General features: G+C 46.8%; 1 protein-coding gene across 1 annotated transcript in view; it reads right to left on the bottom strand.

Moving 5' to 3' along the window:
* Window positions 1-22,260, bottom strand: part of LOC137466156 (bromodomain-containing protein 4-like) — a 137,556-nt gene extending 115,296 nt beyond the window's left edge. Inside the window, 4 exon segments of the mRNA XM_068178011.1 lie at window positions 47-345; window positions 4,988-5,187; window positions 14,839-15,048; window positions 22,108-22,260. Of these exon segments, the coding sequence (XP_068034112.1) occupies window positions 47-345; window positions 4,988-5,187; window positions 14,839-15,048; window positions 22,108-22,176 (778 nt within the window). The 5' untranslated portion in view covers window positions 22,177-22,260.
* Window positions 22,261-24,086: the final 1,826 nt, after the last annotated feature.

Genomic DNA, 24,086 nt, shown 5'->3' with positions numbered 1-24,086 from the left:
CGGAAAACCCGGGCGCGGACCCGGGGGGTGGGGGGTTGGGAAGTACCTGGGGGTTTCCTCTTCTTGCGCAGGCAGGAGGTGACGTAGCGCTCGAGCTCGCGCAGCGTCGACGGCTTCAGCGTCTCGAAGTCGATCTCGATCTCGTCGGGGTTGGAGTTCTTGAGCGAGGGCTCGCGGGACTGGATGATGTGCACCACGCGGCCCAGCTTCTCGCCCGGCAGCTTGTTGATGTCCAGGCTCAGCTGGCGCTTCTCCTCGTAGGACATGGGCTTGCACTTCTCCTCCTCCTCCGACTCGTAGGCGGGCGCGGCTTTGCTGGGCTTCACCGGCGCCGGCTCCTTCTTGCTGCGCGCGACAACGGAAGATGGCGGTTTAGGACTAAACCCGGCCGAAACCTGGCCTAAACGCGGGCTAAACCCAGCCTAAACTGGTCCTAAGACACTGGATCGGGAGGACCTGAGGGCCACCGGCTCCTTCTGGCTGCGCACATCAACTAAAGATGGTGGTTTAGGCCTAAACCCAGCCTAAACCCAGACTAAACGTGATCTAAACCCAGCCTAAACTGGTCCTAAGACACTGGATCGGGAGGACCTGAGGGTCATGGGCTCCTTCTGGCTGTGCACATCAACTAAAGATGGTGGTTTAGACCTAAACCTGGTCTAAACCCGGCCTAAACCCAGCCTAGACCCGGTCTAAACCCGGCCTAAACTGGTCCTAAGACACCGGATCGGGAGGACCTGAGGGCCACCGGCTCCTTCGGGCGGTGCACGCAACCAGACAATGGGGTTCTAGACTTAAACCCAGCCTAAACTCAGCCTAAGCCACAGGAGCTGCAGAGCTTCACCGCTGGCTGCTTCTTGCTGTTCCGACGACCAAAGAAATGGAATTGCGGCCCTAAAGTCAACTTAAACCCAGCCTAAACCCAGCCCTAAGCCACGGGAGCGGGGGAACTTTGCCGCTGGCTCCTCGCCGCTGCTCACAGGACCAAAAAACGGCATTTTCAAGCTAAACCTGGCCTAAACCTGACCTAGGCGTGCCCTAAACCTGGCCCTAAGCCGCAGGAGCCGGAGGAAGCTCAGACTTTATCCTAAACGCGAGTGGAGGCGTCGAGGCGAAGCTCGGGCGGGAGTTGGGGTGGAAAGCTGAGCTTAAAATGTGGGGTGACCCCAAGGGGAGCCCAAGAGGGTCCTGACCGAGCTCCACCGGCTCCTGGAGACCCAAAGCCGAGCTCAAGCTGGTCCTGGGCACCCAAAGCTGAGCTCAAGATGATTTTGGACACCCAAAGCTGAGCTCAAGCTGGTCCTGGACACCCAAAGCTGAGCTCAAGATGATTTTGGACACCCAAAGCTGAGCTCAAGCTGGTCCTGGACACCCAAAGCCGAGCTCAAAATGATTTTGGACACCCAAAGCTGAGCTCAAGATGATTTTGGACACCCAAAGCTGAGCTCAAGCTGGTTTTGGACACCCAAAGCTGAGCTCAAGCTGGTTTTGGACACCCAAAGCCGAGCTCAAGCTGGTCCTGGACACCCAAAGCTGAGCTCAAGCTGGTTTTGGACACCCAAAGCTGAGCTCAAGCAGATTTTGGACACCCAAAGCTGAGCTCAAGATGATTTTGGACACCCAAAGCTGAGCTCAAGCTGGTCCTGGGCACCCAAAGCTGAGCTCAAGATGATTTTGGACACCCAAAGCTGAGCTCAAGATGATGTTGGACACCCAAAGCTGAGCTCAAGATGATGTTGGGCACCCAAAGCTGAGCTCAAGATGATTTTGGGCACCCAAAGCTGAGCTCAAGAGGATTTTGGGCACCCAAAGCTGAGCTCAAGCTGGTCCTGGGCACCCAAAGCTGAGCTCAAGCCGGTTTTGGACACCCAAAGCCGAGCTCAAGATGATTTTGGACACCCAAAGCCGAGTTCAAGCTGGTCCTGGACACCCAAAGCCGAGCTCAAGCTGGTTTTGGACACCCAAAGCTGAGCTCAAGCTGGTTTTGGACACCCAAAGCCGAGCTCAAGATGATTTTGGACACCCAAAGCTGAGCTCAAGATGATTTTGGACACCCAAAGCCGAGCTCAAGATGATTTTGGACACCCAAAGCTGAGCTCAAGCTGGTTTTGGACACCCAAAGCTGAGCTCAAGCTGGTCCTGGACACCCAAAGCTGAGCTCAAGCTGGTCCTGGACACCCAAAGCTGAGCTCAAGCTGGTTTTGGACACCCAAAGCCGAGCTCAAGATGATTTTGGGCACCCAAAGCCGAGCTCAAGCTGGTCCTGGACACCCAAAGCTGAGCTCAAGCTGGTTTTGGACACCCAAAGCTGAGCTCAAGAGGATTTTGGACACCCAAAGCTGAGCTCAAGCTGGTTTTGGACACCCAAAGCCGAGCTCAAGCTGGTCCTGGACACCCAAAGCCGAGCTCAAGCTGGTCCTGGACACCCAAAGCCGAGCTCAAGCTGGTCCTGGACACCCAAAGCCGAGCTCAAGATGATTTTGGACACCCAAAGCTGAGCTCAAGATGATTTTGGACACCCAAAGCTGAGCTCAAGATGATTTTGGACACCCAAAGCCGAGCTCAAGCTGGTCCTGGACACCCAAAGCTGAGCTCAAGCTGGTTTTGGACACCCAAAGCTGAGCTCAAGAGGATTTTGGACACCCAAAGCTGAGCTCAAGCTGGTTTTGGACACCCAAAGCCGAGCTCAAGCTGGTTTTGGGCACCCAAAGCTGAGCTCAAGATGATTTTGGACACCCAAAGCCGAGCTCAAGCTGGTCCTGGACACCCAAAGCCGAGCTCAAGCTGGTCCTGGGCACCCAAAGCTGAGCTCAAACTGGTTTTGGACACCCAAAGCCGAGCTCAAGCTGGTCCTGGACACCCAAAGCCGAGCTCAAGCTGGTCCTGGGCACCCAAAGCTGAGCTCAAACTGGTTTTGGACACCCAAAGCCGAGCTCAAGCCTCTCTTGGACACCCAAAGCTGAGCTCAAGATGATTTTGGACACCCAAAGCTGAGCTCAAGCTGGTTTTGGGCACCCAAAGCCGCGCTCAAGCTTCTCTTGGACACCCAAAGCTGAGCTCAAGCTGGTTTTGGACAACCAAAGCTGAGCTCAAGCTGGTCCTGGACACCCAAAGCTGAGCTCAAGATGATTTTGGACACCCAAAGCCGAGCTCAAGCTGGTTTTGGACCCAGAACTAGGCTCAGGCTGATCCATGCCACCCAAAACTGAGCTCAAATTGCTCTTGAACGCCTAAAAATGAGCTCAGCATTCTCTTGGGCGCCCAAAGCTGAGCTCAAGCTGTTCAGGAACCCAAAGCTCAACTTAATCTGCTCCTGGACACCCAAAACTGAGCTTAATTAACTCCTGCACACCCAAAACTGAGCTTAATCTGCTCCTGGACACCCAAAGCTGAGCTTAATTTACTCCTGCACACCCAAAGCCCAGATTAATTAACTCCTGCACACCCAAAGCCCAGCTTAACTTGTCCCTGCACACCCAAAGCCAGGCCTAATCTGCTCCTGGTCACCCAAAGCTGGGCCTGATCTGCTCCTGCACACCCAAAGCCCAGCTTAATCTGCTCCTGGACACCCAAAGCTGAGCTTAATCTGCTCCAGCACGCACAAAGCCCAGCTTAACTTGTCCCTGCACACCCAAAGCCGAGCTTAAGTTACTCCTGCACACCCAAAGCTGAGCTTGATTTACTCCTGGACGCCCAAAGCCCAGCCTAATCTGCTCCTGCACACCCAAAGCCCAGCTTAAGTTCACCCTGCACGCCCAAAGCCGAGCCTAAGCTGCTCCTGGACACCCAAAGCCCAGCTTAACTTGTCCCTGCATGCCCAAAGCCCAACCTGATCTCCTCCTGCACACCCAAAGCCGAGCCTGATCTGCTCCTGGACAGCCAAAGCCGAGCTTAATTTGTCCCTGCACACCCAAAGCTGAGCTTAACTTGTCCCTGCACACGTAAAGCTGAGCTTAAGTTACCCCTGCACACCCAAAGCTGAGTTTGATTTACTCCTGGACGCCCAAAGCCCAGCTTAATCTGCTCCTGCACACCCAAAGCCCAGCTTAAGTTCACCCTGCACGCCCAAAGCCGAGCCTAAGCTGCTCCCTGACACCCAAAGCCGAGCTTAAGTTGTCCCTGCACACCCAAAGCTGCGCCTAATTTGCTCCTGCACACCCAAAGCCGAGCTTAACTTGTCCCTGCACACCCTAAGCCGAGCTTAATCTGCTCCTGGACGCCCAAAGCCGAGATTAATCTGCTCCTGGACACCCAAAGCTGAGCTTAATCTGCTCCTGGATGCCCAAAGCCCAGCTTAACTTGTCCCTGCACACCCAAAGCCCAGCTTAATTTGCTCCTGCACGCCCAAAGCCCAGCTTAATCTGCTCCTGGACACACGAAGCTGAGATTAATCTGCTCCTGCACACCCAAAGCTGAGCTTAAGTTCACCCTGCACGCCCAAAGCCGAGCCTAATCTGCTCCTGCACGCCCAAAGCCGGGCCTAATCTGCTCCTGGACGCCCAAAGCCCAGCTTAATCTGCTCCTGCACGCCCAAAGCCCAGCTTAATCTGCTCCTGCACGCCCAAAGCCGGGCCTAATCTGCTCCTGGACGCCCAAAGCCGAGATTAATCTGCTCCTGGATGCCCAAAGCCGGGCTTAATCTGCTCCTGGACGCCCAAAGCCCAGCTTAAGTTCACCCTGCACGCCCAAAGCCCAGCTTAATCTGCTCCTGGATGCCCAAAGCCGAGATTAATCTGCTCCTGGACGCCCAAAGCCGGGCTTAATCTGCTCCTGGACGCCGCGAGCCCGCCTCCTCCCGCCCCGCCGGGTGTCCCCAGCAGCCCCGGAGAAGAACCGGCCCCAAACCCTGAGCCGCCCTCAGGGCTGGGCCCAACCCCACCCCTCACCTGGGGCCGGGAGGCGCCTCGTTTAGAGCCCGGCGTTAATTACCTCAATTAGCGCCGGGGGAACCCCCCAAGTGCCCCAGGGGATCGTGGGAAGGGCCCACCTGGCGGCGCCGCTGTTGCTGTTGCTCTTCTTGGCCTTCTTGGGCGGCGGCTCCTTGGCCTTGCTCTTCTTGGCGTCCTCCAGCTCCTCCTTCTTTTTGTGCTTCTCCTTCTTCTTCTCCTTCTTGTCCTTCTCCTTCTTCTTTGGTTTGTTCTGCTGCGGCTGGGACAGCGCCGCCAGCTGCTCGTGCACGGCCTTGAGCTGCGGGCAACGGGGCGGCGTCGGAGAACGTCTCCGGGGAGGGTCCCGGCACGCCTCGGAACCGGCCCGGGCGCCGCGGCCGCGCCGGGGTCGGCCCCGAGGGCGCCCACGGCGAGGTGGGATTGAGCAAGAGCGGCGCGGACGCGCAGATCAACGGGCAGGGCTCCACGGAGAGCGCCAGGGTCACCACAACCAAACCATGGTCACACCTGGTCATCTCCAGGGGCTCCATGGAGAGCGCCAGGGTCACCACAACCTAACCATGACCACACCTGGTCATCTCCAGGGGTTCCACAGAGAGCGCCAGGGTCACCACAACCGAACCATGACCCCACCGGGTCATCTCCAGGGGCTCCACAGAGAGCGCCAGGGTCACCACAACCTAACCATGACCACACCTGGTCACCTCCAGGGGGTCCATGGACACCACAAGGGTCATCAAAACCAAGCCATGACCACACCTGGTCATCTCCAGGGGCTCCACGGAGAGCGCCAGGGTCACCACAACCAAGCCATGGTCACACCTGGTCATCTCCAGGGGCTCCATGGAGAGCACCAGGGTCACCACAACCAAACCCATGGCTGACCACAGCCTAAGTGTCATCTCCAATGGTTCCATGGAGAACGCCAGGGTCATCAAAACCAAGCCACAGCCACACCTGGTCATCTCCAGGGGCTCCACGGAGAGCGCCAGGGTCACCAAACCCAAGCCATGGTCACACCGGGTCATCTCCAGGGGCTCCATGGAGAGCGCCAGGGTCACCACAACCAAACCATGACCACAGCCTAAGCGTCACCTTCAATGGTTCCATGGAGAGCGCCAGGGTCACCACAACCAAACCATGGCTGACCACAGCCGGTCATCCCCAGGGGCTCCATGGACACCACCAGGGTCATCAAAACCAAGCCACGGCCACACCTGGTCATCTCCAGGGGTTCCATGGAGAGCGCCAGGGTCACCAAACCCAACCCAGGGCTGACCACACCCTAAGTGTCATCTCCAGGGGCTCCACGGAGAGCGCCAGGGTCACCACAACCAAGCCATGGTCACACCGGGTCATCTCCAGGGGCTCCATGGAGAACACCAGGGTCACCACAACCAAACCACGGCCACACCCTAAGTGTCACCTCCAGGGGTTCCATGGAGAGCGCCAGGGTCACCAAACCCAACCCAGGGCTGACCACACCCTAAGTGTCATCTCCAAGGGTTCCATGGAGACCACCAGGGTCACCAAACCCACCCATGACCACACCTGGTCAGACCAGGGGTTCCATGGAGAACGCCAGGGTCACCAAACCCAAGCCATGACCACACCTTAAGTGTCATCTCCAATGGTTCCATGGAGAGCGCCAGGGTCACCAAACCCAACCCAGGGCCACACCCTGTCATCTCCAGGGGTTCCATGGAGAGCGCCAGGGTCACCACAACCAAGCCATGACCACACGTGGTCATCTCCAGGGGTTCCACGGAGAGCGCCAGGGTCACCAAACCCAACCCAGGGCCACACCCTAAGTGTCATCTCCAGGGGTTCCATGGAGAGCGCCAGGGTCACCAAACCCAAGCCATGGCCACACCGGGTCAAGGAGTGTCACCTCCAATGGTTCCATGAAGAACGCCAGGGTCATGAAACCCAACCCATGACCACACCTGGTCATCTCCAGGGGCTCCACAGAGAGCGCCAGGGTCACCACAACCAAACCATGACCACAGCCTAAGCGTCACCTCCAGGGGTTCCATGGAGACCACCAGGCTCACCACAACCAACCCATGACCACACCTGGTCATCTCCAATGGTTGCAGGGAGAGTGCCAGGGTCACCAAACCCAAGCCATGACCACACCTGGTCATCTCCAGGGGTTCCATGGAGAACGCCAGGGTCACCAAACCCAACCCACGGCCACACCTGGTCATCTCCAGGGGCTCCACGGAGAGCGCCAGGGTCACCACAACCAAGCCACGGCTGACCACACCCTAAGTGTCATCTCCAATGGTTCCATGGAGAGCGCCAGGGTCACCACAACCAAACCATGGTCACACCTGGTCACCTCCAGGGGCTCCATGGACACCACCAGGGTCATCAAAACCAAGCCATGACCACACCTGGTCATCTCCAGGGGTTCCATGGAGAGCGCCAGGGTCACCAAACCCAACCCATGACCACACCTGGTCATCTCCAGGGGTTCCATGGAGAGCGCCAGGGTCACCACAACCAACCCAGGGCTGACCACACCCTAAGTGTCACCTCCAATGGTTCCACGGAGAGTGCCAGGGTCACCACAACCAAACCATGGTCACACCCTAAGTGTCATCTCCCGGGGCTCCATGGAGAACGCCAGGGTCACCAAACCCTACCCATGACCCAACCAGGTCACTGAGTGTCACCTCCAGGGGCTCCATGGACACCTCCAGGGTCACCAAACCCCACCCATGGCTGACCACACCCTAAGTGTCATCTCCAGGGGTTCCGTGGAGAACGCCAGGGTCACCAAACCCAAGCCATGGTCACACCTGGTCATCTCCAGGGGTTCCATGGAGAACGCCAGGGTCACCAAAACCAACCCATGGTCACACCCTGTCATCTCCAGGGGCTCCACGCAGAGCGCCAGGGTCACCACAACCAAGCCATGGTCACACCCTAAGTGTCATCTCCAGGGGCTCCACAGAGAGCGCCAGGGTCACCACAACCAAACCATGCCCACACCTGGTCATCTCCAGGGGGTCCATGGAGAACGCCAGGGTCACCAAACCCAACCCATGGCTGACCACACCCTAAGTGTCACCTCCAGGGGCTCCATGGAGATCTCCAGGGCCACCAAACCCAACCCATGGCTGACCACACCCTGAGTGTCACCTCCAATGGTTCCATGAAGACCTCCAGGGTCACCAAACCCAACCCATGGCTGACCACACCCTGAGTGTCACCTCCAGGGGTTCCATGGAGATCTCCAGGGTCACCAAACCCCACCCATGACCACACCTGGTCACCTCCAGAGGTTCCATGGAGATCTCCAGGGTCACCAAACCCCACTCATGGCTGACCACACCCTTAGTGTCACCTCCAGAAGTTCCATGGAGATCTCCAGGGTCATCAAACCCAACCCATGGCTGACCACACCCTGAGTGTCACCTCCAAAGGTTCCATGGAGATCTCCAGGGTCACCAAACCCCACCCATGACCCCACCAGGTCACTGAGTCTTGGGTCGAGTTTCCCGATGACTTTGGGGTCAACCCAAGACTTTCAAGCCAACGACCTCATGGATTTTGGGTCAACGAACCCAAGGAGTTTGGGTCCAACCCACGATTTCGGGTCAACAAACCCAACCAATGATTTTGGGTCAAAAAACCCGACAATTTCCGGTCAAACCGACCACTTTGGGTCAACCAACCCAACGGCTTGGCGTCAACGCAACGCAAGTTTAGGTCAACATACCGAGCAGCTCTGGAGCAACCAACCCAACGATTTTGGGTCAAACGCGACGATTTTGGCTCAAACGCAACGATTTTGGGTCAAACGCAACGATTTTGGGTCAAACGCAACGATTTTGGGACAAACCCAACGATTTTGGGTCAAACCCACGATTTCGGGTCAACAAACCCAACCAACGATTTTGGGTCAAGAAACCCGACAATTTCCGGTCAAACCGACCTCTTTGGGTCAACCAACCCAACGGCTTGGCGTCAACGCAACGCAACTTTAGGTCAACATACCGAGCAGCGCTGGAGCAACCAACCCAACGATTTTGGGTCAAACGCGACGATTTTGGGTCAAAACCAACGATTTTGGGTCAAACGCAACGATTTTGGGTCAAACCCGACAATTTTGGGTCAAAACCGACAATTTTGGGTCAAACCCAACGATTTTGGGTCAAACCCAATAATTTTGGGACAAACCCAACGATTTTGGGTCAAACGCAACAATTTTGGGTCAAACGCAACAATTTTGGGTCAAACACGACGATTTTGGGTCAAACCCGACAATTTTGGGTCAAAACCGACAATTTTGGGTCAAACCCAACGATTTTGGGTAAACGCAACGATTTTGGGTCAAACGCAACAATTTTGGGTCAAACGCAACGATTTTGGGTCAAACGCAACAATTTTGGGTCAAACGCAACAATTTTGGGTCAAACCCGACAATTTTGGGTCAAACCCAAAAATTTTGGGTCAAACCCAACAATTTTGGGTCAAACCCAACAATTTTGGGTCAAACACAACATTTTTGAGTCGACGCAACAACCTTGGGTTGACCAACCCAACAGTTTTGGGTCAACTCAAAAATTTTAGATAAACCCCAGAATTTTGGATCGACAAACTCAACAATCCGGGGTCAACAATCTCAACTGCTTTGAGTCAACCCAACGGCTTTGGGCCAAGACACCCAACGATTTTAGAGCGACAAACTCAAGAATCCTGGGTCACCAAACCCAAGGATTCCAGGCTGACAAACCCAACGATTCAGGTCAACAAACCCAACGATTTTGGTCAACAAACCCAACGATTCAGGTCAACAAACCCAACGATTTTGGTCAACAAACCCAACGATTTTACGCTGGCAAACCCAATGATTTTAGGTCAACAAACCCAACGATTTTGGGTCGAAAAACCCAACTACTTTGGGTCGACAAACCCAACGATTTTGTGTTGACAAACCCAACGATTTAGGTCAACAAACCCAACGATTTTGGGTTGACAAACCCAATGATTTAGGTCAACAAACCCAATGATTTTAGGTCAACAAACCCAACTATTTTGGGTCAATAAACTCAACGATTTTGTGTTGACAAACCCAACGATTTAGGTCAACAAACCCAACGATTTAGGTCAACAAACCCAACAATCTAGGTCAACAAACCCAACGATTTTGGGTTGAGAAACCCAACGATTTTGGGTTGACAAACCCAACGATTTTGGGTTGACAAACCCAACGATTTTGAGTTGACAAACCCAACGATTTTGGGTTGACAAACCCAACGATTTTGAGTTGACAAACCCAACGATTTTGAGTTGACAAACCCAATGATTCAGGTCAACAAACCCAACGATTTTGGGTTGACAAACCCAATGATTTAGGTCAACAAACCCAATGATTTTAGGTCAACAAACCCAACTATTTTGGGTCAATAAACTCAACGATTTTGTGTTGACAAACCCAACGATTTAGGTCAACAAACCCAACGATTTAGGTCAACAAACCCAACGATTTTGGGTTAACAAACCCAACGACTTTGGGTCGACAAACCCAACGATTTTGGGCTGACAAACCCAATGATTCAGGTCAACAAACCCAACGATTTTGGGTTGACAAACCCAACGATTTTGGGTTGACAAACCCAACGATTCAGGTCAACAACCCCAATGATTTTGGGTCAACAAAGCCAATGATTTAGGTCAAAAAACCCAACAATTTTACGCTGACAAACCCAACAATCTAGGTCAACAAACCCAACGATTTTGGGTTGAGAAACCCAACAATTTTGGGTTGACAAACCCAACGATTTTGGGTTGACAAACCCAACGATTTTGAGTTGACAAACCCAACGATTTTGAGTTGACAAACCCAACGATTCAGGTCAACAAACCCAACGATTTTGGGTTGACAAACCCAACGATTTTGGGTTGACAAACCCAACGATTTTGTGTCGACAAACCCAACGATTTTGGGTCGACAAACCCAACGATTCAGGTCAACAAAACCAACAATTTTACGCTGACAAACCAAACTATTTTGGGTCAACAAACCCAACGATTTTGGAGCGACAAACTCAAGAATCCTGGGTCAACAAACCCAACCTTTCCAGGCTGACAAACCCAACGATTCTGGGTCAACAAACCCAACGATTTTGGACTGACAAACCTAACGATTTTGGGTCGACAAACCCAACGACTTAGGTCGACAAACCCAACGATTTAGGGTCGAAAAACCCAACGATTTTGTGTTGACAAACCCAACGATTTTGGGTCGAAAAACCCAACGATTCTGGGTTGACAAACCCAACGATTCAGGTCAACAAACCCAATGATTTTGGGACAACAAACCCAACGATTTAGGTCAACAAACCCAACGATTTTGGGTCGACAACCCAACGATTTTACGCTGACAAACCCAATCATTTTGGGTTGACAAACCCAATGATTTTGGGTTGACAAATCCAACGATTTCGGGTCGACAAACCCAACGATTTTGTGTTGACAAACCCAACGATTCAGGTCAACAAACCCAATGATTTTGGGCTGACAGACCCAAAAATTTAGGTCAACAAACCAAACGATTTTACGCTGACAAACCCAACGATTTTGGGTCGACAAACCCAACGATTCAGGTCAACAAACCCAACAATTTAGGTCAACAAACCCAACGATTTAGGTCAACAAACCCAAAAATTTAGGTCAACAAACCAAACGATTTTACGCTGACAAACCCAACCATTCAGGTCAACAAACCCAACGATTTTGGGTTGCCAAACCCAACAATTCAGGTCAACAAACCCAACGATTTTGGGTTGACAAACCCAACGATTTTGGGTCGACAAACCCAACGATTTTGGGTCAACAAACCCAACGATTTTGGTCAACAAACCCAACGATTTTGGGTCAACAAACCCAACGATTTTAGGTCAACAAACCCAACGATTTTGGGTCGAAAAACCCATCGATTTTGTGTCTACAAACCCAACGATTTAGGTCAACACACCCAACGATTTAGGTCGACACACCCAACTATTTTGTGTCGACAAACCCAACGATTTTGGGTTGACAACCCCAATGATTTTGTGTTGACAACCCCAACGATTTAGGTCAACAAACCCAACGATTTTGGGTCGACAAACCCAACGATTTTAGGTCAACAAACCCAACGATTTTACGCTGACAAACCCAATGATTTTGGGTCGACAAACCCAACGATTTTGTGTTGACAAACCCAACGATTTTGGGTCGACAAACCCAACGATTTTGGGTTGACAAACCCAATGATTTTGGGTCGATAAACCCAACGATTTTGGGTCAACAAACCCAACGATTTTGGGCTGACTGACCCAAAAATTTAGGTCAACAAACCCAACGATTTTACGCTGACAAACCCAACGATTTTGGGTTGACAAACCCAACGATTCAGGTCAACAAACCCAATGATTTTGGGCTGACAAACCCAAAAATTTAGGTCAACAAACCCAAGGATTTTAGGCTGAGAAACCCAACGATTTTGGGTCGACAAACCCAACGATTTTGGGTTGACAAACCCAATGATTTTAGGTCAACAAACCCAACGATCTTGGGTCGACAAACCCAACTATTTTGGGTCAACAAACCCAACGATTTAGGTCAACAAACCCAACGATTTTGGGTCGATAAACTCAACGATTTTGGGCTGACAAACCCAATGATTTAGGTCGACAAACCCAACTATTTTGGGTCGACAAACCCAACGATTCGGGTCAACAAACCCAACGATTTTGGGTTGACAAACCCAACGATTTTGGTCAACAAACCCAACTATTTTGGGTTGACAAACCCAACGATTTTGGGTCGACAAACCCAATGATTTTAGGTCAACAAACCCAACGATTTTGGGTTGACAAGCCCAAAGATTTAGGTCAACAAACCCAATGATTCAGGTCAACAAACCCAACGATTTTGGGTCGATAAACCCAGCGATTTTGGTCAACAAACCCAACGATTTTGGGCTGACAGACCCAAAAATTTAGGTCAACAAACCAAACGATTTTACGCTGACAAACCCAACGATTTTGGGTTGACAAACCCAACGATTCAGGTCAACAAACCCAATGATTTTGGGCTGACAAACCCAAAAATTTAGGTCAACAAACCCAAGGATTTTACGCTGAGAAACCCAACGATTTTGGGTCGATAAACCCAATGATTCTGGGTTGACAAACCCAACGATTCAGGTCAATAAACCCAACGATTTTGGGTTGACAAACCCAACGATTTTGGTCAACAAACCCAACGATTTTTTGTCGACAAACCCAACGATTTTACGCTGACAAACCCAACGATTTAGGTCAACAAACCCAACGATTTTGGGTCGAAAAACCCAACGATTTTGTGTTGACAAACCCAACTATTTTGGGTCGAAAAACCCAACGATTTTGGGTCGACAAACCCAACGATTTTGGGTCAACAAACCAAACGATTTTGGGCTGACAAACCCAAAAATTGAGGTCAACAAACCCAACGATTTCACGCTGACAAACCCAATGATTTTAGGTCAACAAACCCAACGATTTTGGGTCAACAAACCCAACGATTTTGGGTCGAAAAACCCATCGATTTTGTGTCTACAAACCCAACGATTTGGGTCAACAAACCCAATGATTTTGGTCAACAAACCCAACGATTTTGTGTCGACAAACCCAACGATTTCGGGTCGACAAACCCAACGATTTTGTGTTGACAAACCCAACGATTTTGGTCAACACACCCAATGATTTTAGGTCAAAAAACCCAACGATTTTGGGTCGACAAACCCAACGATTTTAGGTCAACAAACCCAACGATTTTGTGTCGACAAACCCAACGATTTTAGGTCAACAAACCCAACGATTTAGGTCAACAAACCCAACGATTTTACGCTGAGAAACCCAATGATTTTGTGTCGACAAACCCAACGATTTTGGGTCAACAAACCCAACGATTTCTTGTGTCGACAAACCCAACGATTTTGGGTCGACAAACCTAACGATTTTGTGTTGACAACCCCAACGATTTTGTGTTGACAAACCCAACGATTTAGGTCAACAAACCCAACGATTTTGGGCTGACAAACCCAACGATTTAGGTCAACAAACCCAACGATTTCGGGTCAAAAAACCCAACGATTTTATGTTGACAAACCCAACGATTTTGGGTCGACACACCCAATGATTTTGGGCTGACAAACCCAACGATTTAGGTCAACAAACCCAATGATTTTGGGTCGACAAACCCAACGATTTCGGGTCGACAAACCCAACGATTTTGGTCAACAAACCCAACGATTTTGTGTCGACAACCCCAATGATTTTGTGTCGACAAACCCAATGATTTAGGTCAACAAACCCAACGATTTTGGGTTGACACACCCAACGATTTCGGGTCGACAAACCCAACGATTTTGTGTCGACAAACCCAACGATTTTAGGTCAACAAACCCAACAATTTTGGGTTGACAAACCCAACGATTTTGAGTTGACAAACCCAACGATTTTGGGTCGACAAACCCAACGATTTTGGGTCGACACACCCAACTATTTTGTGTCGACAAACCCAACTATTTTAGGTCAACAAACCCAACGATTTTGGGTCGAAAAACCCATCGATTTTGTGTCTACAAACCCAACGATTTGGGTCAACAAACCCAATGATTTTGGTCAACAAACCCAACGATTTTGTGTCGACAAACCCAACAATTTTGTGTCGACAACCCCAACGATTTTGTGTTGACAAACCCAACGATTTTGTGTTGACAAACCCAAACGATTTTGTGTCGACAACCCCAACGATTTTGTGTCGACAACCCCAACGATTTTGTGTCGACAACCCCAACGACTTTGCTGCCTCTGGCGCTGGCGGCCGTGGGACATCCGTGACCTCCAGCCGTGACCCCACGACCGCCCAACCCCACCGGCAGGAGCCTTGGAGCATCCCGTACCTGCTCCTGGAGCTCGGCCAAGCGCTGCGCCCGCTCCTCCTCGGAATCGTCGGAGGAGCTGTCGCTGTCGGAGGAGCTGTCGCTGCTGCTGTCGCTGGACGAGGGCGGGGCCACCTTGGTGGGGGGTGGGACCACCACCGGGGACGAGGCGGGGATCACCGGCTCCTCCGGCTCGTCCGGCATCTTGGCGAAGCGCATCTCGAACACGTCCTGGAAGCAAAGGGAACGGGCGGGAAGTGAGGCCGGGGTCGGCACCGCGGCCTACTCTGGCGGCGTCTCCAAAATCGGGGGGGGGTGGAGCCTACGGACTGGTGGTTCTACACCAAAGGTCAACACCGGGACGTGGGGTGGGGAAGGGACCCGGAAATCTCGGGAGTTTTTTTGGAATTCCGACTCTCTCGCCGAGGCGGATTCGGGGAAAAATTTACGGGATTTTAGGCGTTGACGCCCTCGTTTAAAAGCCGCAACTTTGGGGTTCTCGAGATCTTCTGGATCAGCTTGGAGCGCCTCCAGGAGATCTGATGATCTTAGAGAATCCACCGTGGATTCCCACTGGAGATCTCCACCACCTCCAAGGTGGTTTTTGGGAGAAAAACCCAGAATTGCCTCAGTTTCCCCTTTAAAAGCGGCATCTTCCACATCCTGGAGTTCCTCTGGATCTTCTTGGATGGCCTCTGGTGGACTCCGTGATTTTTGGAGAATTTCCAACCTCAGCTCCAAGCTTGGATTCCCACTGGAGATCTCCACCACCTCCAAGGTGGTTTTGGGGGGAAAAAAAATCCAGAATTGCCTCAGTTTCCCCTTTAAAAGCCACATCTTCCACATCCTGGAGTTCCTCTGGATCTTCTTGGATCTCCTCTGGTGGACTCCGTGATTTTTGGAGAATTTTCCAACCTCGCTCCAACCGTGGATTCCCACTGGAGATCTCCACCACCTCCAAGGTGGTTTTGGGGGAAAACATCCAGAATTTCCTCAGTTTCCCCTTTAAGAGCCGCATCTTCCACATCCTGGAGTTCCTCTGGATCTTCTTGGATCTCCTCTGATGGACTCCGTGATTCCTGGGAGAATTTTCCAACCTCAGCTCCAAGCGTGGATTCCCACTGGAGATCTCCACCACCTCCAAGGTGGTTTTGGGGGGAAAAAATCAGAGAATTGCCTCAGTTTCCCCTTTAAAAGCCGCATCTTCCACATCCTGGAGTTCCTCTGGATCTTCTTGGATCTCCTCTGGTGGACTCCGTGATTTTTGGAGAATGTTCCAACCTCAGCTCCAAGCGTGGATTCCCACTGGAGATCTCCACCACCTCCAAGGTGGTTTTTGGGGGGAAAAAAATCAGAATTGCCTCAGTTTCCCCTTTAAAAGCGGCATCTTCCACATCCTGGAGTTCCTCTGGATCTTCTTGGATCGCCTCTGGTGGACTCCGTGATTTTTGGAGAATTTTCCAACCTCAGCTCCAAGCGTGGATTCCCACTGGAGATCTCCACCACCTCCAAGGTGGTTTTTGGGGGAAAAAAATCCAGAATTGCCTCAGTTTCCCCTTTAAAAGCCGCATCTTCCACATCCTGGAGTTCCTCTGGATCTTCTTGGATCGCCTCTGGTGGACTCCGTGATTCCTGGAGAATTTTCCAACCTCAGCTCCAACCGTGGATTCCCACTGGAGATCTCCACCACCTCCAAGGTGGTTTTTGGGGGGAAAACATCCAGAATTGCCTCAGTTTCCCCTTAAAAGCCGCATCTTCCACATCCTGGAGTTCCTCTGGATCTTCTTGGATCTCCTCTGGTGGACTCCGTGATTCCTGGAGAATTTTCCAACCTCGGCTCCAAGCGTGGATTCCCACTGGAGATCTCCACCACCTCCAAGGTGGTTTTGGGGAGAAAAACCCAGAATTGCCTCAGTTTCCCCTTTAAAAGCGGCATCTTCCACATCCTGGAGTTCCTCTGGATCTTCTTGGATCTCCTCTGGTGGACTCCGTGATTCCTGGAGAATTTTCCAACCTCGGCTCCAACCGTGGATTCCCACTGGAGATCTCCACCACCTCCAAGGTGGTTTTGGGGGGAAAAAAATCAGAATTGCCTCAGTTTCCCCTTTAAAAGCCGCATCTTCCACATCCTGGAGTTCCTCTGGATCTTCTTGGATCGCCTCTGGTGGACTCCGTGATTCCTGGAGAATTTTCCAACCTCAGCTCCAACCGTGGATTCCCACTGGAGATCTCCACCACCTCCAAGGTGGTTTTTTGGGGGAAAAATCCAGAATTGCCTCAGTTTCCCCTTTAAATCCGGAGCTTTCCAAGTTCTCGAGATCTTCTCGGAGCGTCTTCGGTTGACTCCGTGATTTTCGAGGTTTTTTCCGGCCTCAATCCCACCCCGGACTCGCAGCCCGCTCTCCTCTGCCTCCGTCCCAGGAGTTTTCCCTCGCTTGGAAGAACTTTCCCTCATTTTTCAAGGATTTTCCCCGCATTTTTAAAGGCATTTCTTGCTGAGTCAGCATTTTCTAAATTTTTTCCCTTATTTTTATTTATATTTTTATTTTTTCCAGGGGGCGCAAATCCCGCTGGCCAAAAAAAAGAAAAAAAAAAACAACCCGAAAACCGACCCTCGATGAGGAAAACCGAGCTCGTTTCCTTCACGCCGGCAACAAAAAAAACAACAACAAAAAAAATTTTTTGCCGAGTCAGTTTTTTTTTTTTTTTTAATTTTTTTCTCAGTAACTTTCTTTTTTTTTTTTTTTTTTTTTTTGTGTTTTGGGTTTTTTTTTAGGGTGGGAAAACCAGCAATTAAAAAAAAAAAAAAAAATTAAAAAAAAATATTTTGCTGAGTCAGCATTTACTAAATGTTTTTTTTTTCCTTATTTTTACTTATATTTTTATTTTTTCCAGGGGGCACAAATCCCGCTGGCCAAAAAAAAAAGAAAAAAACCAACCCGAAAACCGACCCCCGATGAGGAAAACCGAGCTCGTTTCCTTCACGCCGGCAACAAAACAACCAGAAATATTTTTTTGCTGAGTCAGCATTTTTTTGTGGGTTTTTTTTTTTTTTTTTGTTTTGTTTTGTTTTGTTTTTTTTAATTTTTTCTCCGTAACTTTCGGGTTTTTTTTTTTTTTTTTGGTGTTTTGGTTTTTTTTGGGGGTGGGAAAAACCAGCAAAAAAACAAAAAGAAAAACAAAAAAAAAATTTAGAAATTCTTGCTGAGTCAGCATTTTCTAAATTTTTCCCCTTATTTTTATTTATATTTTTATTTTGTCCGGGGGAAAATCCCGCTGGCAAAAAAAAAACAAACCCGAAAACCGACCCTCGATGAGAAAACCGAGCTCGTTTCCTTCACGCCGGCAACAAAAAAACAACAACAAAAAAAATTTTTTTGCCGAGTCAACATTTTTTGTGGGTTTTTTTTTTTTAAATTTTTTTGGTTTGTTTTTTTTATTTTTTTTGCGTTTTGGTTTTTTTTTGGGATGGGAAAACCAGAAAAAAAAAAAAATTTTTTTTTTGCTGAATCAGCATTTACTAAATTTTTTTTCCTTATTTTTATTTTTATTTTTTTCGGGGGTAAATCCCGCTGGCCAAAAAAAAAAACAAACCAAAACGAGCTCGTTTCCTTCACGCCGCCAACAAAAGAACCAAAAAATTTTTTTGCCGAGTCAGCGGTTTTTTGGTTTTTTTTTTTTTTTTTTTTATTTCCGCTCCGTAAGTTTTGGGTTTTTTTGTTGTTTGTGAGTCTTTTTTTTTTTTTTTTTTTGGGTGGGAAAACCGGCAATTTCAAACCAAACCAAACCAAAAAACAAACAAAAAAACCCCAAAAATTAGTATTTTTGCTGAGTCAGCATTTTAGATTTTTGCCTTATTTTTCTTTTTCCTCTCCGTAACTTTCGCGCTTTTTTTCTTTTTTTTTTTTTTTTGGGGTGGGAAAACCGGCAATTTCAAAACCAAACCAAACCAAAAAACAAACAAACAAAACAAAGTTAAAATTTTTGCTGAGTCAGCATTTTGGATTTTTTTCCTTATTTTTCTTTTTTTTTGGGGGGCGTAAATCCCGCTGGCAAAAAAAAAAAAACAAACAAAACCGAAAACCGACCCCAGATGACAAAAACCGAGCTCGTTTCCTTCACAAAAGAATGAAAATTTTTTTTTGTTTTTGCTGAGTCAGCGTTTTTTGGTGCGGTTTTTTTTTTTTTTTTTGTTTTGGTTTTTTTGTTTGTTTGTTTGGTTTTTTTTTTGGCGTGTTTTTTTTTCCCTCTCCAAAACTTTCGGGTTTTTTTTTCTTTTTTTTTTGGGGTGGGAAAACCCACAATTTAAAAAAAAAAATAAAATTTGCTGAGTCAGCTTTTTTTTTTTTTTCTTTTTCTTTTTTTTCCCTCTCCAAAACTTTTGCGCTTTTTTTCTTTTTCTTTTTGGGTGGGAAAACCGGCAATTTCAAACCAAACCAAACCAAACCAAAAAAACAAACAAAAAAACCAAAAATTAGCATTTTTGCTGAGTCAGCATTTTGGATTTTTGCCTTATTTTTCTTTTTTTTTAGGGGGGGCTAAATCCCGCTGGCAAAAAAAAAACCAAAACCGTCCCCAGATGACAAAAACCAAGCTCATTTCCTTCACGCCGGCAACAAAAGAACGAAATATTTTTTTCTTTTGCTGGGTCAGCGTTTTTTTGTGATTGTTTTTTTTTATTTTTTTAATTTCCTCTCCGTAACTTTTGCGTTCTTTTTTTTTTTTTTTTGGGTGGGAAAACCGGCAATTTCAAAACAAAAAAAAAACACAACCCAAAAAAAAAAAAAATTTTTTTTTTGCGGAGTCAGCGTTTTGAATTTTTTCCTTATTTTTCTTTTTTTTTTTGGGGGGCGTAAATCCCGCTGACAAAAAAAAAAACAAACAAAACCGAAAACCGGCCCCAGATGACAAAAACCGAGCTCGTTTCCTTCACAAAAAAATGAAATTTTTTTGTTTTTGCTGAGTCAGCGTTTTTTGGTGTGGTTTTTTTTGTTTGTTTGTTTTGGTTTTTTTGTTTGTGTGTTTGGGTTTTTTTTTTTTTTTTTTGGCGTGTTGTTTTTTCCCTCTCCAAAACTTTCGGGTTTTTTTTTTCTTTTTTTTTTGGGTGGGAAAACCCACAATTAAAAAAAAAAAAATTGCTGAGTCAGCGTGTTTTTGTTTGTTTTTTTTTTTGTTTCTTTTTTGCTTTTTTGTTTTTTTTTCCCTCTCCAAAACTTTCGGGTTTTTTTTTCTTTTTTTTTTGGGTGGAAAACCCACAATTTAAAAAAAAAAAAAATTGCTGAGTCAGCTTTTTTTTGGGGCTTTTTTGGGTTTTTTTTTTTGCTTTTTTGGTTTTTTTTTCCCTCTCCAAAACTTTCGGGGTTTTTTTTTTCTTTTTTTTTTGGGCAGCAAAACCCACAGTTAAAAAAAAAAAAAGAAATTACTGAGTCAGCTTTTTTTTTTTTTTTTGCTTTATTGTTTTTTTTTTTTCCCTCTCCAAAACTTTCGGGGTTTTTTTTTTTTTTTTTCCTTTTTTTTTTTGGGTGGCAAAACCCACAATTAAAAAAAAAAAAATTGCTGAGTCAGCGTGGTTTTTGTTTGGTGTTTTTTTTTTTTTTTTTTTTTTTTTTTGCTTTTTTGGGGTTTTTTTCCCTCTCCAAAACTTTCGGGTTTTTCTTTTTTTTTTTTTTTTTTGGGTGGTAAAACACACAATTTAAAAAAAAAAAAATTTGCTGAGTCAGCTTTTTTTTTTTTTTTTTTTGCTTTTTTGGTTTTTTTTTGGCTTTTTTGTTTTTTTTTCCCCTCTCCAAAACTTTCGGGTTTTTTTTTTTTTTCTTTTTTTTTTTTGGGTGGCAAAACCCACAATTTAAAAAAAAAAATTGCTGAGTCAGCGTGTTATTGTTTTTTGTTTTTTTTTTTTTTTTTTTTGCTTTTTTGGGTTTTTTTTCCCCTCTCCAAAACTTTCGGGTTTTTCTTTTTTTTTTTTTTTTTTGGGTGGTAAAACACACAATTTAAAAAAAAAAAAAATTTGCTGAGTCAGCTTTTTTTTTTTTTTTTTTTTTGCTTTTTTGGTTTTTTTTTGGCTTTTTTGTTTTTTTTTCCCCTCTCCAAAACTTTCGGGTTTTTTTTTTTTTCTTTTTTTTTTTTGGGTGGCAAAACCCACAATTTAAAAAAAAAAAATTGCTGAGTCAGCGTGTTATTGTTTTTTGTTTTTTTTTTTTTTTTTTTTTTGCTTTTTTGGGTTTTTTTTCCCTCTCCAAAACTTTCGGTTTTTTTTTTTTTTCTTTTTTTTTTTTTGGGTGGCAAAACCCACAATTCAAAAAAAAAAAATTTGCTGAGTCAGCTTTTTTTTTTTTTTTTTTTTTTTTTGCTTTTTTTTCCCTCTCCAAAACTTTCGGGTTTTTTTTTTTCTTTTCTTTTTTTTTGGGTGGCCAAAACCCACAATTTAAAAAAAAAGAAAATTTGCTGAGTCAGCTTCTTTTTTTTTTTTTTTTTTCTTTTTTTTTTTTTTTTTTTCCCTCTCCAAAACTTTCGGGGTTTTTTTTTTTTTTTTCCTTTTTTTTTTGGGTGGCAAAACCCACAATTAAAAAAAAAAAATTGCTGAGTCAGCGTGTTATTGTTTTTTGTTTTTTTTTTTTTTTTTGCTTTTTTGGGTTTTTTTTTCCCCTCTCCAAAACTTTCGGTTTTTTTTTTCCTTTTCTTTTTTTTTTGGGTGGCAAAACCCACAATTAAAAAAAAAAAAAAAATTGCTGAGTCAGCGTGGTTTTTTTTTTTTGGCTTTTTTGTTTTTTTTTTTTCCCTCTCCAAAACTTTCGGGTTTTTTTTTTTTTTCTTTTTTTTTTTGGGTGGCAAAACCACAATTAAAAAAAAAAATTTTGCTGAGTCAGCTTTTTTTTTTTTTTTTTTGGCTTTTTTGTTTTTTTTTTTCCCCCTCTCCAAAACTTTCGGGTTTTTTTTTTTTTTTGGGTGGCAAAACCCACAATTCAAAAAAAAAAAAAAAAAAAAAAAAAAAATTTTTTTTTTGCCGAGTCAGCTTTTTTTTTTTTTTTTTTTTTTTTGCTTTTTTGTTTTTTTTTCCCCTCTCCAAAACTTTCGTTTTTTTTTTTTCTTTTTCTTCTTTTTTTTTTTTGGGTGGCAAAACCCCACAATTCCAAAAAAAAAAAAAAAAAAAATTTTTTTTTTTGCCGAGTCAGCGCTTTTTTTTTTTTTTTTCCTTTTCTTTTTTTTAAATTTCCTCTCCATAATTTTGGTTTTTTTTTTGGTTTTTTTTTTAATAAAAACAACAAGCAGGGAATTCGGGCCAACGCTCACCTGGAGTTTCCTGGCCATGGCCACCACCTCGTGGTCGGCGGGGTTGTACTTGTAGCAGTTGGAGAACATCAGGCGGACGTCGGCCGCGAACTCCTGAGCGTCGCGGTACTCGCGGCCCTCCAGCTTCGACTGCGCGCGCCCAAAAGCAGCCGGGAATCGGGAATCGCGCCCCGGGGAGAAAAGAGACGGCGTTGGGTAAAAAACACGGATTTTTGGGGCCCCAAAAACGAGGATTTTTTGTCATAAATGTTCTTATTTCGGGCCGTGAAACAGAAAGATTTTGGTTAAATAAATCCTTATTTTGGGCCGTAAAAACGACTGGTTTTGGTTATAAATTTTGGTTAAAAAAATCCTTATTTTCATGCTGTAAAAATGACTATTTTTTGTTATAAGTGTTCTTATTTCAGACTCTAAAAATGAACGATTTTGGTTAAAAATATCCTTATTTTGGGCCGTAAAAATGACTATTTTTTGTCATAAATCTTCTTATCTCGGGCCGTGAAACAGAAGGATTTTGGTTAAAAAAATCCTTATTTTGGGCTGTAAAAACGATTGGTTCTTGTTATAAATGTTCTTATTTCAGGCCGTGAGAATGAACGATTTTGGTTAAAAAAATCCTTATTTTGGGCTGTAAAAACGACTGGTTTTGGTTATAAACTTTGTTATTTTTTCCCCATTTTCTCTCCACTTTCTCCCCATTTTTCTCCCCCATTTCCCCCATTTTCCCCCATTTCCCCCCATTTCCCCCATTTTCCCCCATTTCCCCCCATTTTCCCCATTTTTTCCCCATTTCCCCCCATTTTTTTCCCCATTTCCCCCATTTTCCCCCCATTTCCCCCCATTTTCCCCCATTTTTTCCCCATTTCCCCCCATTTTTTCCCCATTTTCTCCCCATTTTTCCCATTTCCTCCCATTTTCCCCCCCTTTTTCCCCATTCCCCGCCCCCAAACCCCATTTTTCCCCCACTTCCCCCCATTTTCCTCCCCATTTCTCCCCTTTTCCCCCCATTCTTTTCCCCATTTCCCCCATTTTCCCAACTCCCCCCATTTCCCCCCCCATTTCCTCCCCATTTTCCCCCCATTTTTCCCCATTTCCCCCCATTTTTTCCCCATTTCTCCCATTTCCCCCCATTTTCTCCCCATTTCCCCCCATTTTCCCCCATTTCCTCCCCATTTTCCCCCAATTTCCCCCCAATTTCTCCCCATTTTTCCCCATTTTTCCCATTTCCCCCCATTTTTTCCCCATTTCCCCCCCTTTCCCCCATTTCCTCCCATTTTCTCCCATTTCCTCCCCATTTGCCCCCATTTTCTCCCCATTTCTCCCCATTTTTCCCCATTCCTAACCCAAACCCCATTTTCTCCCGTTTTCCTCCCCCATTTCCCCCCATTTTTCCCCATTTTCTCCCCATTTTCTCCCCCATTCTCCCATTTCCTCCCCATTTTCCCCCATTTCCCCCCATTTCCCCCCATTTTTTCCCCATTTTCTCCCATTTCCTCCCCATTTCCCCCCATTTTTTCCCCATTTCCCCCCATTTTTCCCCATTTCCTCCCCATTTCCCCCCCATTTTTCCCCCATTTTTCCCCATTTCCTCCCCATTTCCCCCCATTTTCTCCCCATTTTCTCCCCTTTTTCCCTATTTTTTCCCCATTTTCCCCCACTTTCTCCACATTTTCTCCCCCTTTTTCCCCATTTCCTCCCCATTTTCTCCCCATTTTCTCCCCCATTTTTCCCCAATTTCCCCCCTTTTTCCCCATTTTCTCCCCATTTTTTCCCCATTCCTAACCCCAAACCCCATTTTCTCCCCGTTTTCTCCCCCATTTCTCCCCCATTTCCTCCCCATTTCTCCCCCATTTCCCCATTTCCCCCATTTTTCCCCCTTTTTCTCCCCCATTTTCTCCCCATTTCCCCCCATTTTCCTCCCCATTTCTCCCCATTTCCTCCCATTTCCCCCCATTTTTCCCCATTTTTCCCCACTTTCC

This window comes from Anomalospiza imberbis, unplaced genomic scaffold (genome assembly GCF_031753505.1).
Source record: "Anomalospiza imberbis isolate Cuckoo-Finch-1a 21T00152 unplaced genomic scaffold, ASM3175350v1 scaffold_144, whole genome shotgun sequence".
Classification (NCBI taxonomy): domain Eukaryota; kingdom Metazoa; phylum Chordata; class Aves; order Passeriformes; family Viduidae; genus Anomalospiza; species Anomalospiza imberbis.
Note: the sequence above shows the minus strand (reverse complement) of the source record. Positions and strands in the feature narration are given on the sequence as shown.